At 35.7% G+C, this 16,000-nt stretch overlaps 1 protein-coding gene across 3 annotated transcripts in view; it reads right to left on the bottom strand.

Annotated features, from left to right (window-relative positions):
• Positions 1-16,000, bottom strand: part of LOC126890744 (transmembrane channel-like protein) — a 164,957-nt gene that overhangs the window by 42,365 nt on the left and 106,592 nt on the right. For all 3 annotated transcript variants that reach the window (XM_050659914.1, XM_050659915.1, XM_050659916.1), the window contains exons 8-9: positions 9,259-9,507; positions 7,556-7,625 (exon numbers count right to left, since the gene is read on the bottom strand). In XM_050659914.1, coding sequence (XP_050515871.1) covers positions 7,556-7,625; positions 9,259-9,507 — 319 coding nt within the window. The remainder of the gene's footprint in view (positions 1-7,555; positions 7,626-9,258; positions 9,508-16,000) is intronic.

Here is a 16,000-nt window from a genome sequence, read left to right as displayed (position 1 = left end):
TAAATGATAACTTAAAGAAAATCAAACAAGACGTGATAAAAACAACAGATGTTAATGACAAATGGAACATGATACAAGAAACGTTAGTAGAGGCAGGAAAGAAGATATTACCCACAAAAATAATAAAGAAACAGAGATGGATGACTTCAGAAATCGTAGATCTAATGAAGGAAAGAAGGAAACATAAAAACAGGAGTAAGGCAAAATACAAAGAAATACAGAGATTAATAGGAAAGAAAATAAAAGAGGCCAAATCCACCTGGCTGGCAAATCAATGTAGTGAAATAGAAGAATATTCTAAAAAGTATGATAGCTTTAACATGTACAGGAAAATAAAGGAAATCACAAATACACAGCGAAAAAAGAAAGATGGCCTTCTTAATAATAATAATAATAATATTGTATGGCATTTTTGCCGGGGAGATCCTTTCGGATAGTTCCGGCGCCATTTACATCTTTAACCCTGTTTTAAGTAACTAGTGCCGATGTACACTAGCCCAGGGGGACCGACGGCTTTACTTGCTATCCGAGGCACGGTGAGACGGCTCGTGTCATTATTGGAAATGAAAATGGTTTGTCTTTGGCAGGGCTCGAACCCACGTCTACTGGCGTATGAGGCCAGCGTTTATGCCGTTACTCCACGGCCGCTCACAATGGCCTTCTTAAAGACATAACTGGAAAAATTATTATAGAAGTCAAAGAGAAATTAAAAAAGTGGAAGACATACATAACAGATCTGTTTGAGGATAATAGACAAGAACCGGAAGAAATCGACAGCGAAACGGGACTACAGATCATAATGGAGGAAATCGAAACGCAAAAAACGGAAAAACTGTAGGTCCAGACAAAATACCTGCGGAATTACTGAAATGTCTAGACGATGAAACTCTACCTGTACTACTGGATCTGTTTAATGAAGTATATAAAACCGGAAAAATCCCTCAGAAATGGTTGGTGTCCACTTTTGTAACAATAATACCAAAAACAATATATGCCAAAGATTGTTCGGACTATAGGACAATATCACTAATAAGCCATACCCTCAAAATATTTCTAAAGGTGATTCATGGAAGATTATACAGTCGAACCCGCTTATTAGAATACCGGTTAAAGGAATATCCCGGTTTAAGGAATAAAAATTTGACCTCCCGAAATGGTTTTACCAGCCACTAATGATCGGTTAGTAGAATATCCCGGTTATAGGAATAGTTTTGCTTGGCACGAAGGCTATTCCAATAAGCGGGTTCGACTGTACAGAAAGCTAGAATATGATATGGATGATACCCAATTTGGGTTCCGCAAAGGACTTGGAACAAGAGAGGCATTGTTTGCGTTTAATGTCCTATCTCAAAGATGCCTAGATATGAACCTGGATATTTATTCCTGTTTCATCGACTTCGAAAAAGCATTTAACAGGGTCGGACATGAAAAACTAATAGAATTATTGAAAAACAGAGATATCGACAGACGAGATTTACGAATTATCATCAATCTGTATTGGAATCAAAAGGCCAATATATAGATAGAAGAACAAGAATCCGAGAATATTGATATAAAGAGAGGAGTAAGACAGGGTTGTGTTCTGTCGCCGCTACTGTTTAACCTGTACAGTGAAGACATATTTCAGGAAGCGATAGCGGAGCTAAGTGATGGAATCTCTATAAACGGAAAAATAGTAAATAACATAAGATTCGTTGATGACACGGTTATAATGGCAGACACCCTGGAATCGCTACAAGAATTACTAAATAGAATTAACGATTATAGCATTCGATACGGACTAAAAATAAACAAGAAAAAAACTAAATTTATGATTGTCTCAAAAACAGAACATGGAAATGAAATGTTAATGATAGAGCAAACCCAAATAGAAAAAGTGAAGACATACAAATATCTGGGAACCTGGATTGATGACAGGAATGACCAAAGCCAATAAATTAAAGTCCGAATTGAAACTGCAAGGCAAGAATTTATAAAAATGAAGACACTGCTTACAATCAAAGACATTCAGTTGCCTCTCAGATTGAGGGCTCTAAGATGCTACATATTTTCTATATTGCTATACGGAATGAAAGTTTGGACATTGAAGAGACAACACATAAGAAGAATAGAAGCGTTCGAAATGTGGTGTTACAGAAGAATATTGAAAATTAAGTGGGTTCAAAGGATTACCAATGTTGAAGTGCTACGACGTTTAAATAAGGAGTTAGAAATTATGAAGAGGATAAAAACTAGAAAACTGGAATATTTGGGTCCATTACCAGAGGAGAAAAATATGAGTTGCTGAGAATTATTATGCAAGGAAGGATCCAAGGAAGAAGAAGTATAGGAAGAAGACGCATCTCCTGACTGAGGAACCTTAGAGAATGGTTTAAGTGTAGTTCATTACAACTGTTTAGAGCAGCAGCCAACAAAGTGACCATAGCCATTATGATATCCAACCTCCGACAGGAGAGGGAACTTTAAGAAGAAGAAAATTACATCGTCGACGATGGGTAACGACGTGGAATAAACAAAACAATTTAAGACTGCAGTTGTCTCAAGGTCACAACAGCTACTTAAGACATTCAAATGAAAAACATCTAAGGCCTACCCACATCATCTGGAGCCAACTTCATTCTCCATAGCCAACAAGCGATCCAACAATGCCATATCATTTTATTGTAGAGTTAGAGGAAGGATTTATTTATTTTCTACAGTGAAGCGGTATTTCAAGAAGCGCTCTCAGGTTCAATCGAAGGTATATCTATAAATGGAGAAGTCTTGAACAACTTACGTTTTGCAGACGATACAGTAATAATAACGGATAACAACAATGATTTACAGAACGTAATGCAACGCCTTAATCAACGCTGTCATGAGTACGGACTGAAGATGAATTTAAAGAAAACTAAATGCATGATCAGGACTAAACCAGCACATGCAAACATCCAACTGACTATTGCAGATACTGTAATTGAGAGTGTGGATAACTACAAATACTTAGGCACATGGATAACATCAAATGTAGACCAAACCAAAGAAATTAAGACACGTATTGAAATAGCACGTGCATCATTCATTAAACTTAAAAAGTTTCTTTGTTGTCGAGATAGGAAAGAACTACGTCTATGATGCTTCGGTGTTACGTGTTTTCTACTCTTCTTTATGGCTTGGAAGCGTGGACATTAGAACAAGTCCATCTGAATAAGTTGGCCGCCTTTGAATTTTGGTGTTACAGAAGAATCCTACGAATATCATGGATTCAAAGAACGTGGGAGATGTCAAACGTGGAAGTAACTAGAAGGATAGGAAATAAACCGGAAATAATATTAACTATCAAAAGACGAAAACTTAAGTACTGGGACATGTGATATGAGAGGGCAAAAATACTCATTATTACAACTCATTATGCAAGGCAAACTCCGAGGAAAGCGAAATGTGGGAAGACGAAGAACATCCTGGCTTAGGAACTTAAGGGAATGGTTCGAATACAGTAGTACAGAGCTATTTAGAGCGGCAGTCAACATGGTCCGCCTTGCCATGATGATTTCCAACCTTCGATAGAAGATGGAACTTAATGAAGAAGAAGGAAGGATTTGGTTAATAATATTAAAATGTTACTTCATTGTATTTTTATGCTAAATAAATACATATTAGTTAATTTTATATTTTATAGTGATTTCGTTCCTTCCAAGACTCATTGTTCACTTTTTTGACTAAGATAAGACGAATTTAATCCAGAGCCAGACGAAGCCTCAAAAATCGGCTCCCATAGTTAGTTGGAGTTTTATTGTTATACATTAATTCCCCAACTGTCTGTGGTAGCTAGACTGTTACAAAAGTAAAATGCTTTAAAAACTGATCTAAGAAGGACACATGGCATTCAAGAAAGGTGACGGAAAGAAAGAAAGGTAAACGTTCGTAGTAACGTCCCTGTTTGTTATCTTGTGGTGATTTCTACGTCTAGAGTCTGCACATGGCTAGTTTGTAGAGCATTTGTAATTTTATCCAGTTGTATTCACACTATGCGTGCCAGGCACCGGCAAGCGACGGGCTTTGCATGCGACGTTCTTTTCGAAACAATCTTTGCCTAGCATGTGCCGTGAAGGTCACGACAGTGTGAATACCTTACCGGCAAGCAATCTGCAATCTTGGTTGTTTAAAATCAGTTTTATAAAGACGATAGAGAAAAGAAGTATTTTGTTTTTGAAGACGTTCCTCAATATGCGCCAATTTTTCTTCTTCTTTTGGCATCATAACTCTGGATGGGTCTTTACTTGTCTGGATATGTCCTTCCATTCGGATTTCTCTTGTGTACTTTTTCTCCATTGTCTTATGTTCATGGTTTTCATGTCGTCTTCCACGTCATCCATCCCTCTCGTTCTGACCTTTCTCTTTTTTTTCGCCTTCCTATCGGTTTCCATTGTAATAATTTCTTTGTTGTTTATTCATTGTCTTTTCTCTGCACATGTCCCAGCCGTGACAGTCTTTGACTTTTCACAAATTGTACAATATCGTAACCTTCATTCAATTCATCCTCGTTGGTTCTACTGATTTTCCATGTGCCGTCTTCTGCTTGCACCGGGTCATATACTTTTCTCAGTATTTTTCTCTCGAATGAACTGAGTTGGGCTTCATCCCTTTTCGTCATTGCTTAGGTTTCACAACCATACGGGTCTAATCAATGTTCTGTAGATAGTCTCTTTGATTATTTTGTCTAATAGTTTCGATATCATCAATCTTTTAATAGCATAGTATGTACGATTCCGCTCTGTAAATACCTGCATTAATTTCGATCCTTACGGAATTCTTCTGATTTCTGTGCCCAGATATGTGAAGGCATCCACACGTTCAAGAGTGTTGTCTATTGTGTTATAATTTTCATTGTCAGGTATTTTTTGACGGTCATGTCATTCGTTTTTGCTTCGTTTATTTAAAGCTCCCTTTTTCGTGCTTCAGGATCAATGTTTTTCAAGGCTTCAGTTAGTCGTGTTAAAGTGTAGAACTACATCGTCTGCATATGCAGTAATTTGTACTGGCTTGGTGTTTCATTGGTTTTTCTGATGGGTGACTCAAGAACTAGGTTGAATATTATGGTTCAATATGCAGCCCTAAGTTGTTAAATTCATTCACTGTCATTCGGTTATATTTAAAAAATTTTGTCTGATCGTCTAAAAGTTCGGAGTGTAAGGTTGCAAATTCTCCTTCTTTTGTGCGTTTCTTTAGCATTTTAAGCACCCAACAACGTGTTTTCTATTTCTGCAATATTTGTTTCCATTTTCTGTTTCTTCGTCTAATATTAGAGCAATTTTTATTAACGTTCAATTTCAAAATTGTTCACTACACAAAGCAACTAACCCGCGGCAAGCCTTTTGCAGTGTGAATTGACTCCGAAAACCTTGCCCGTGCCTTGCCGTTGCCGGTTCGGTTCCTTGCACATCTAATGAGAATCAGGCTTTAATCCCGTGCCGTTCATAAGATTTTATGTAATGTATCTTGCCGAGCCGATGCCTTGCCCATGCCGAGCAGTTGCCTTGCATGATAGTGAGAATCAGCCTTTAAGGCTGATTCTCACTGTTGGTTATAGCAACTTGTTGGTTATAGCAATTAAACTTTTTTTCTACGAGCGGGCAAAAATGTCTACTTTCGCGCACGCATTTTAGTTTAGAAAGTTTCACTTTTCCGCACGCGTGTTACATTTCCGCACGCGGTTTTTACTTTTCCGCACGCGTGTTAATTTAGATATGTTAATATGGCCTTAAAGTAATTATAATACATGCAATAAACTAATATTTAGATGTTATTTACTAATTTATTTCAAATATATCTTATTGTGTTCCTGTTTTAATGAAATTAACGCGACAATTCGATGAAATAAAATTATTTTGACATAATATTCGAAAGTCAAATCGGTAGACAATAACAGTCGTTTTGAATCATCGTCATTGGAACCAAGATCGTCGTCATGCTAACTAATTATATTGAAAGTTTGGTTTTGACAACCTTGTCAACGAATTAATTTGTGTATGTATTTTCATATTAATTAAATTAATTGATTAAGATTTGGTAATTTTTTAAAGAGTCTTAGAAAAAATATTGTTCCTAACTCTTGCAGAAAGTCTCTTTTCCGCACTCGACTGCTTGCCGAACTCCCGCTTCGCGTCGTTCGGCAAACTGCAGTCGCGTGCGGAAAAGAATGACTTTCTGCACTTGTTAGGAAAATAACTATTAACTCTCTCAATGTCTATTAGTATTTGGAATTGGTTTGAAACCTGTCTCCTTATTGTCATTCAATTGGTTTTGTTTTTATTTATTTTTAGTCCACAATATTTGTTTTATATGGTATTCTCCAGAACGGCTCTGTAATTGGCAAATTAATACATAGTCCTGTCGCCAGGGGGGGTACAACGGCCTCGTTAATTCAGATGGACTTACCCAAGTTTTTTTTATGTATTTTGACCCGTAGAACACGAATTTTTTGGGTAACAGTTGATCCGGATGTCGATAAGATTGTTATAGACCAAGAACTTGAGGAATCAAATAACAGCGATTTTTGGCAAAACAAAACAATATTTTGTATTTTTTGGGTCATTTTAAGCAAAAAATATTTCTACAAGTTTTTTAGTAGGATGCACAGTTTTCGAGATAAACGCGGTTGAACTTTCAAAAAATCGAAAAACTGCAATTTTTAAACCCGAATAACTTTTGATTAAAAAATAAAATAGCAATTCTGCTTAGCGCCTTTGAAAGTTCAAGTCAAATTATGTCGGTTTTGATTATTTGCATTGCTAAAAATTTATTGTGTTATTGTTAAACAAAGCTACAAACAACTAGTGCGTGAGTGATGTTTCTATGATTTCTCATTTAAAATCGAACGAGTAGGTAGAATAGGTACTAGTGCAATCAAGTCTATTTCTACGTTACATGCGTTAAAACGCATGTAAAAGCACGGGAAACCCTACGTGTTTATAGCTTTGTTAAACAATAAAAAAACAAATTTTTACCAATGCAAATAATCAAAACCGATATAATTTGACTTAAACTTTCAAATGCGGTAAGCAGACTTGCTATTTTATTTTTTAATCAAAAGTTATTCGGGTTCAAAAATTGCAATTTTTCGATTTTTTTAAAGTTCAACCGCGTTTATCTCAAAAACTGTGCATCCTACGAAAAAACTTGTAGAAATATTTTTTACTTAAAATGGCCCAAAAAATACAAAATATTGTTTTGTTTTGCCAAAAATCGCTGTTATTTGATTCCTCAAGTTCTTGGTCTATAACAATCTTATCGACATCCGGATCAACTGTTACCCAAAAAATTCGTGTTCTACGGGTCAAAATACATAAAAAAAACTTGAGTAAGTCCATCTGAATTAACGAGGCCGTTGTACCCCCCCTGGCGACAGGACTAACAATATTGGTATTTATTTTACTGTTATTATTTGAGTTTGGTTGTTTATATATTTTTGAAAAATAATTTTGCTGCCTAACTTGCCCCAATTTGACATATATAAATCTACCTTAAATGACATAACTAAGATTAAATAATTACAATTTATATTTTCAACTCTTACCATATCGCCTACTTTGGCAATCAATGCGAATATTAAGGAATACAAGTTCACCAAATTCAGGACCATAATCCTAAAATTAAAAATTAATTTCTAAACATGTTAGACGGAGCATTCACAATTCAATATAAAATAAAACCAACTCTGGAACTTATTGCTTAAAAATAAAAATTGATACTTCACATATCAATACAATGCGTTTCCTTTTGGTAGGGGAGCCCAAGCGGGGTTTTTGCAGTTACTCGAGCGTTACTCAGATTATCGGATGGGGAGAGACCTTGTACCCTGTAAATGTACCTCTACTACATATTGGCTCTTCCAATGATACCATACACGACCCCCCACGGAGAGGAGTGGGGGTAAATTTAAAATTTTAAATACGAACTCCGCGATATTTCGCGAAATGAACATCAGATCGAAAAACTACAAAATACACGTATTCAATATTTTTTAAAAATCTATCGAATGGCACCAAACACGACCCCCCACGGAGGCGGGGTGGGGGTTACTTTAAAATGTTAAATAGGAGCCCCCAATTTTTGTCGCAGATTTGGATTCTTTACGTAAAAATGTGAACTTTTACTAAAAACTACATGTAAACTAAAATCAACTTTTATTCAAGACATTTTTCCGAATTATGGATAAATGATAGATGGCGCTATAATCGGAAAAAACGATTGTTGGAAATGGAAGGTTAAATTAAAAAATGGAAAGTCCCCACTTAAATGGAAAACTTTACTTAACTTTTTTTGGTTTTAGGACCTACTTTTAACAGCCCAATCGGTCCGCATTACACGCTCGAGTAACTGCAAATTTAGCATAGTTTCCTCCCCTACTATTTTACCAAAAACATAAAAAATGTTTTTCAAATAATTTCAAACAGATATTCAATCAATCAAGACTTTTTTTTGTAAATTGTTATACACAGTGCATTTGGGATAGAAATTACTCCTTTAAACTTTTTAAACCAAGAGGAGTAGCACGACCAGAGAGGACAAAAAGATTGCTCGAAACAGCGGAGATGAAAACCCTTCGAAAAATCGATGGTAAGACTCTATGGGACAGAGTTAGAAGTACAGATAAACAACGGAGATGCAAGATGGATAACATTAATAACTCGGTAAGAAACAGAAGAATAGGATGGAATGACCACATAAACCGAATGACAACAAATTGGGTAGTCAGGACAGCGAGAGACGGTTCCCCAATAGGAAGACGATCAGTGGGAAGACCTCGAAAACGATGGAACAACTTATATAGCCAATAAACGGCCTTTCGAATCTTTCTATTAAACCCTTAAGACGTTTGAAAATCTAAAGTACTTATTTTGTTTAAATTTTTAATACGGTGACACATGTAGTATTTATTAATAAGTATATTAACAGTCCGGTAGCTAGTAAATCCCTAGTTTGGTGGGAAAATCCCTACATAAGGACATCCAGCTGGCACAGGATCGGATCCAATGGAGACAGTAAGTTAACAATATTATTAGTGTCACAACGCCCTGACAAGGGCTCAAGGAATGAGAAGGGACAGTTATTAAATAGCTTTAAATATAAAAATTGTTATGTTTTAATAAATGTGAATGTACAAAAATAAACATATTCCTTATTGCCAAATAGGGAATTAAATATTCTTTAAAATAGGGTGTAACTGTATAAAGTGAGTTCTAAAATAAGGTGTATATACTGCTCTACATAGCTTACCTTCCCAGTTGCAATCTTAACTGTTTCCGTGGATGATACTGTTCAAAAATGCCCAGCACTTCAAAAAATATTGGAAAAATAAAAGTCAAAGCCGATATAACAACAGGTATTTCGTTCTTTCTCCAAAAGGAACTCTCTGCTTCTGGCTCTGTAGACCTCTTTACCACCAATACTACAATGTACATGGATAGTGCCAGTAGGGCTATAACGATTACATTTACCATGACTCGTATAGATACCACCCTCCATCTAAAAAAAAAATCATGTCAGTTAAGTATAATTTTGATTACAGATATAACAAGCTGAAAATGCGAGCATTGTCATAACGAAAACTTTGTATATTTACGTATTTTAATTCTTAATATGGAAAATTTCTATTATGAAAAGTAGTTTAGAATTAATAATTATGTTTTAATGTGCAATTATATCATTCTAATTTAAATGTTATGAACTATAAAGGTAGTTTGTCCTTGTTCGAAATTCATATTTTTTATATACCTCGTATAAAATTAATAAAATTTTATACAAGGTGTCCCAAAAGTAGTGGAACGGTCGAATATCTCGCGAACTGAACATCGGATCGAAAAACTGAAAAATACGTGTTCAATCATTCTCAAAAATCTATAAAATGACACCAAACACCAACCTCCACTACACCCCCTGGAGGTGGGGTGGGGGGTAACTTTAAAATCTCAAATGGAAACCCCTAGATTTTCTTGCAGATTTGGATTCGTTACGTAAAAGTAAGCAACTTTTATTCAAGACATTTTTTCGAACTGTGGATAGATGGCGCTATAATTGGGAAAAACGATTTATCCTGATATCATGGGTAAATTATAGAAACGGTCTAATATCTCGAGAAATACACTTCCAAATGAGAAACCAAACAAATTTTTTTAATACTTTTCGAAAACCTATCGAATAACACTAAACACGACCCTCCAACCCACCCCCCTGGAGGTGGGGTGGGGGGGTAACTTTAAAATATTAAATAGCATACCCCACTTTTTATTACAGATTCGGATTTACCATGAAAAACTAAGCAACATTTATTCGAAATATTTTTTAGAATTGTTGATAGATGGCGCTTTAATTGAAAAAATACGATTTATTAGCGCCATCTATCAGCATTTTTAAAAAATGTTTCGAATAAATGTTGCTTAATTTTTCATGACGAATTCGAATCTGCAATAAAAAGTGGGGTTGCTATTTAAGATTTTAAAGTTACCCCCCACCCCACCTCCAGGGGGTGGGTTGGAGGGTAATGTTTAGTGTTTATCGATAGGTTTTCGAAAAATATTAAAAACCTGTTTTTTGGTTTCTTATTTGGAAGTGTATTTCTCGAGATATTAGACCGTTTCTATAATTTACCTATGGTATCAGGATAAATCGTTTTTCCCAATTATAGCGCCATCTATCCACAGTTCGAAAAAATGTCTTGCATAAAAGTTGCTTACTTTTACGTAATGAATGCAAATCTGCAAGAAAAACTAGGGGTTTCCATTTAAGATTTTAAAGTTACCCCCACCCCACCTCCAGGGGGAGTAGTGGGAGTTGGTGTTTGGTGTCATTGGATAGATTTTTGAAAATGATTGAACACGTATTTTTCAGTTTTTCCATCCGATGTTTAGTTCGCGAAATACTCGACCGTTCCCCTACTTTTGGGACACGGTTGCATCATAAATCTTAGAACAAGAAGAGCTTTTTATGAAGAATAACTTTTATTTGTCAAATTAAAAATAAAAGAGTTATAAATGAAAATGTTCTTGGTATCCATAATTTGAGAAAAATCTTCAAATATTTTTTTCCATTAGAAGGATGTACACAGACACAATACTGGCTAGTGATTTTAGTCAATAATTTTGCCAATTCGACAAAAAAATAATTTCTAAATAGTTAATAACTATTACTAAATAATTAGTAATAGTTAATAACTATTACTAAATAATTAGTAATGTTGCCAAGTTCGGCAAAATTCTCAAAAAACAAAAAAATTACCTTCTACAATCACTAGCCAGTTGTGTCGAGTTTAGGGAACGACTAGGTATACATTTTAATTTTATAGCAAATGGAATAGTCCATTTATCATAAAGGGGAGGCCATATTTATACTGGTATGAACCTGTTTAAAACTGTTAATAAATTATTGCTTTTAAAATATTTATACTCAAATTGTATTTTTGAACATCTTATTTATTTTATATAATAATTAAATTCACTATCAAATGTCATTGATGTTTTATTAATACTTAATTTAAAATTTAGTTTGACATTCACGAAGTGTCAAACTCAAATGTAAATAACCTATGCTTGGCAAATCGAGATTTAAAAAAAAAGTAGCCTACTTCCTAATCAACCATTTGAGCTGACGTTTAGTGCGTCTGTAGGAGATAACCGGATTGTGACGTCACATTTTAGACTTTGAGGTCGATTATCTCGAAGACGGTTAGATATATCGAAATGCCGTTTTCAGATTTGGATTCAGAAGGCAAAACTACATAAGAATCCATCGATACACCTGCTCTAAGTATTGCATTAGCGGCAACGCAATAACACACAGACTTTTGCAAATTTATAAACGAAAAGTTTTCGTTGAAAACTTGTAGGCGAGCGGCACACTAATTTGAGGCTTGGAAATCGAAAAAGCGAGCATGATAGGTGAATGGCAAATTTTGGACATTCTTTATGTTTTCGAGGTCGTTGAATCCGAATATGAAGTTTATTTTTATCTAGTGTTGGTGGAACATGTTCAAAAGTCAAATTTTATGCAAACATGCGAAAAATGCATTAAAATAATTTTTCAACTTTCACTCGCTGTATCTGTGGTTGGTGTAAATATTTCCCTTTGTCATCTTTCAAGCATTTGAATATTAACGAGATCTATCCCAAGTGTTTATACAAATTAAAAGAGGAGTAGTTAATTTTTAAACATTTTGTCGTCAGATTTCATTAGTGTTTCATGTTTAGTTAAAAAAGTTGAGTGACCAACTTTTATAATTTTAACTAACACAACATTAAAGTATAAGTCATGAAGAAGTTTTCTGGAAAATTTCAAGTCAAAATATGCAATAGGAAAAAAGTTATGTGACTTAAAAAATCGCACACATAGTGTTAGGCGAGCGGCTTCTTCTTCTTAAGGTGCCGAGACCGCTTGTCGATCGTTGGCTCTCATGTTGCCCAGCATATTAACAATCATTGTCTTATTTACAGCCGCACGAAATAGTTCAGTGCTAGTTTTCCCAAACCATTGGCGTAGGTTTTTAAGCCAAAAAGTTGTACGGCGGCCCACACTTCTTTTTCCCATTATTTTACCTTGCATGACAAGGTGAAGTATGTCATATTTTTCTGGGTGACGCATTATATGACCAAAGTATTCTAATTTGCGCCTTTTAACCGTGTTCACTACTTCGCAACTTTTATTCAAACGTTGCAAAACCCTTTCGTTTGTGACTCTTTCTACCCAACTGATCTTCAGGATACGGCGGTAGACCCACATTTCAAATGCTTCTAGGTTTTTTAAAAGCGATTCTGTCAATGTCCATGCTTCGACCCCGTAAAGTAGTACTGGGAATATATAACATCGGACCATTCTTATGCGAAGTTCCAAATTTAGATCATGACTGCACAGGATTTTCTTAAATTTCATAAGACTTGTTCTTGCTTTGGCAATTCTACTTTTTATTTCTGTACTAGGGTTCCAGCTTTCATTAATATGAGTACCCAGATATACAAGATTACTTACTCGTTCAATTGAGTCATTACCGATTGTTACGTTATAGTTATTATTACTTACGGCTGCCTGTTTACTAATAACTATAAACTTTGTTTTTCTTGCGTTGAGTTTGAGTCCATATATCGCGCAGAATGCCACCATTCGGTTCAATAACGCTTGAAGATGTTCAATTGATCCAGTCAGCAACAAGGTGTCATCTGCGTATCTGATATTGTTCATAAGCATACCATTAATGAGTATTCCCTCTTTTGCGTTTTCCAACACTTCATTTAAGATTGTTTCAGCGTAAAGATTAAACAACATTGGTGACAATATACAGCCTTGTCGAACTCCGCGCTTGATTTTTACTTCTTCAGAGCACTGATTCGCAACCCTAATACATGCAGCCTGGCCCCAATACAAATTTGCGATTATTCTAATGTCCCTACCGTCCAGACCGGTAGTTTTGAGAATATGTAGCATTTTTTCATGGCGAACTTTATCAAAGGCCTTTTCAAAATCAATCGCGCACATGAAAACGTCATGATTTACATCTCTGCATCTTTGAATTAAAACTTGAGTTGCGAATAGTGCATCACGCGTTCCAAGGCCACAGCGAAAACCGAATTGAGTACTTGAGATTCTTTCCTCAATTCTTCTATATGTTCTTTGATGAATTATTCTGAGAAACGTTTTCAATACATGACTCATTAGGCTGATGGTGCGATAGTCGCTGCATTTTGTGGCTCTGTGTTTTTTTGGTAGTACAACAAATGAGGATTTAAGCCAATCTTTAGGAATTTTTCCGCTTTCGTAGATTAAGTTGAACAATTTCGTAAGTATCTTAATGCCCTCGGCACCTAAAAGCTTTAGTGTTTCTACGTAAATCCCATCTGGTCCGATCGCCTTGCCGTTTTTTGCGTTCTTTATAGCGTATTGCACTTCTTCCTTAGTTATTGGAGGACCGCTTATGTCATTTAGCGTTTCTAGTTCGCTTCTTTCATCATCGAATAATTCCTTTATATATTCTGTCCATCGTATTAGTTGACCTTCGATATCGATTATAATTTTTCCGTTTTTATCTTCGATTAGTGGAGGATTACATTTTTTATTTAGTCCTGTAACTTCTTTCAGTTTTTTGTGCATATTGAATGCGTCATAGATACGCTCGTAGTTCTCAATTTCTTTACATTGTTGTTTATGCCACTCTGATTTAGCTGATCTTATTTTTCTTCGAATCATGCTGTTTAGCTTTTTGTATTCTGTCAGATTAGCATTCTTATATTTTCTTCTTACATCCATTAAATTCAATATCTCTTCTGTCATCCACTGTTGCCTATTCCTACGCTGATTTTCCATTAGATGGTCTTCTTGGACTTTTTCCAATGTTTCTTTGCATGACTCCCATAATTGTTCTTCTGAATTTTTATTTCCCAATTTCTGAAACTGATCTTCTAATTTATCGGTTACTATTTCTTTCACTTCCGCATTTGAAAGTTTATCTTTGCTGATCCTAGGAGATATTTTGGGTTTTTTAATCTTTTTAAATTTAAGTAATACTTTAGCTGCTAGTAAGTTGTGGTTGGAGGGTACATCCGCTCCTGGATATGTTTTGGAGGACAAGATAGCATTTCTATATCTTTTTGATATACAGATATAATCAATTTGATTTCTTACTATTCTTCCACAAGTGTCCATAGGAGATTTCCAGGTGTAAAGTCGTCGCTTAGGCAAGTCAAAAAAAGTGTTGGATATTACTAATTGTTTTTCTACACAAAATCTAATCATTCTATCTCCACGGTCGTTTCTCGTTCCTAAACCAAACTTGCCAATGACATCTTCTTCACTACCTCTTCCAACCTTGGCATTGAAATCCCCCAATACAATGTTTATATCTTGGCTTTCTGTGAGTGATAATAAATAGTCTAGATCTGAATAAAAGCTTTCGACAACTTAATCGTCATATTGTTGTGTAGGTGCATATACCTGAATGATGTTTAAGTCTGTACGATTTGTTTTTATTTGTAACATTATTAATATATCTGAGTATAGCACGATATTTTTTACTGATTTTGCGACATTTTGTTCTAAAATAAATGCCACACCATTTCTATGTTGCGGACCTTCTTCACCAGAGTAGTAAATTTCATAATTATCTATCGTCATATGGCCAGAACCCGGCCACCTCATCTCGCTTATACCTAAGATATTTATATTTAACCTTCGCATTTCCTTGATCGTATTGTGAATCTTTCCACATTCAAACATACTTGTAATACTCCAAGTCGCTATTAAACATTCCTTATCTATTACCAAATTTGATGAATTACAGGGAATTCGCTTGCTGACGACTGGGGAAACCCTGCTGTTTCCCACGCCGAATCTTGGATTCCGAGTCCCATGATTAGTAAATATATTTACATTATTAACATCTGTCATCATGAGTTACTAGGGAAGTTATAATCAGGTAGTTTCCCGTTGCTTTCCTGATTCCACTGCCGTTGACTGAATTTTCAGCTCATCCGCCTTCGGGGCCGATTTCTCAACCCCAGGACAATAGAGTGCCCTTCCGTACCTCCTGGTAACGGTTAATTGCTTATACCGGCGCACATTCGGTTTTTATTTAGGTTTAGGTTCGCAGTATCGCAGCCGGTTAAATCATTATTTGATTGTCGCCTGCGACTTTATGGCACCGCACCTGTTACACTAATGACACAGCTGCTGTCCTGTGTCATGTCCTCGGTTGATCCTCCGGTAGTTATTTGGCGGAGCCTTATTCGTACCTGTCCTGTATATCTACAGGAACGTTCCCTATCAGCCATTGGGACGCGCCGTGTTGGGGTTAAGGACTTCCCCATCCAGGTCTGTCTTTCACAAAGTACTGAAAAACCGCTACCCAATTCAGAGCTCTTCCTCCATGCAAACTAGACCTAGCACGGAGGCGAGCGGCAGCAACCACTAAAAATGACGTTATACCGACCACGAAAATCAAATTTCAGGTGAATGACGAATTTTTGTCATTCTTTATGTT

The sequence above is a fragment of the Diabrotica virgifera genome, chromosome 8, assembly GCF_917563875.1.
Source record: "Diabrotica virgifera virgifera chromosome 8, PGI_DIABVI_V3a".
NCBI classification, from domain to species: Eukaryota; Metazoa; Arthropoda; class Insecta; order Coleoptera; family Chrysomelidae; genus Diabrotica; species Diabrotica virgifera.
The sequence above is the reverse complement of the archived record's forward strand: the minus strand, read 5'-3'. Positions and strand labels throughout refer to the sequence as shown.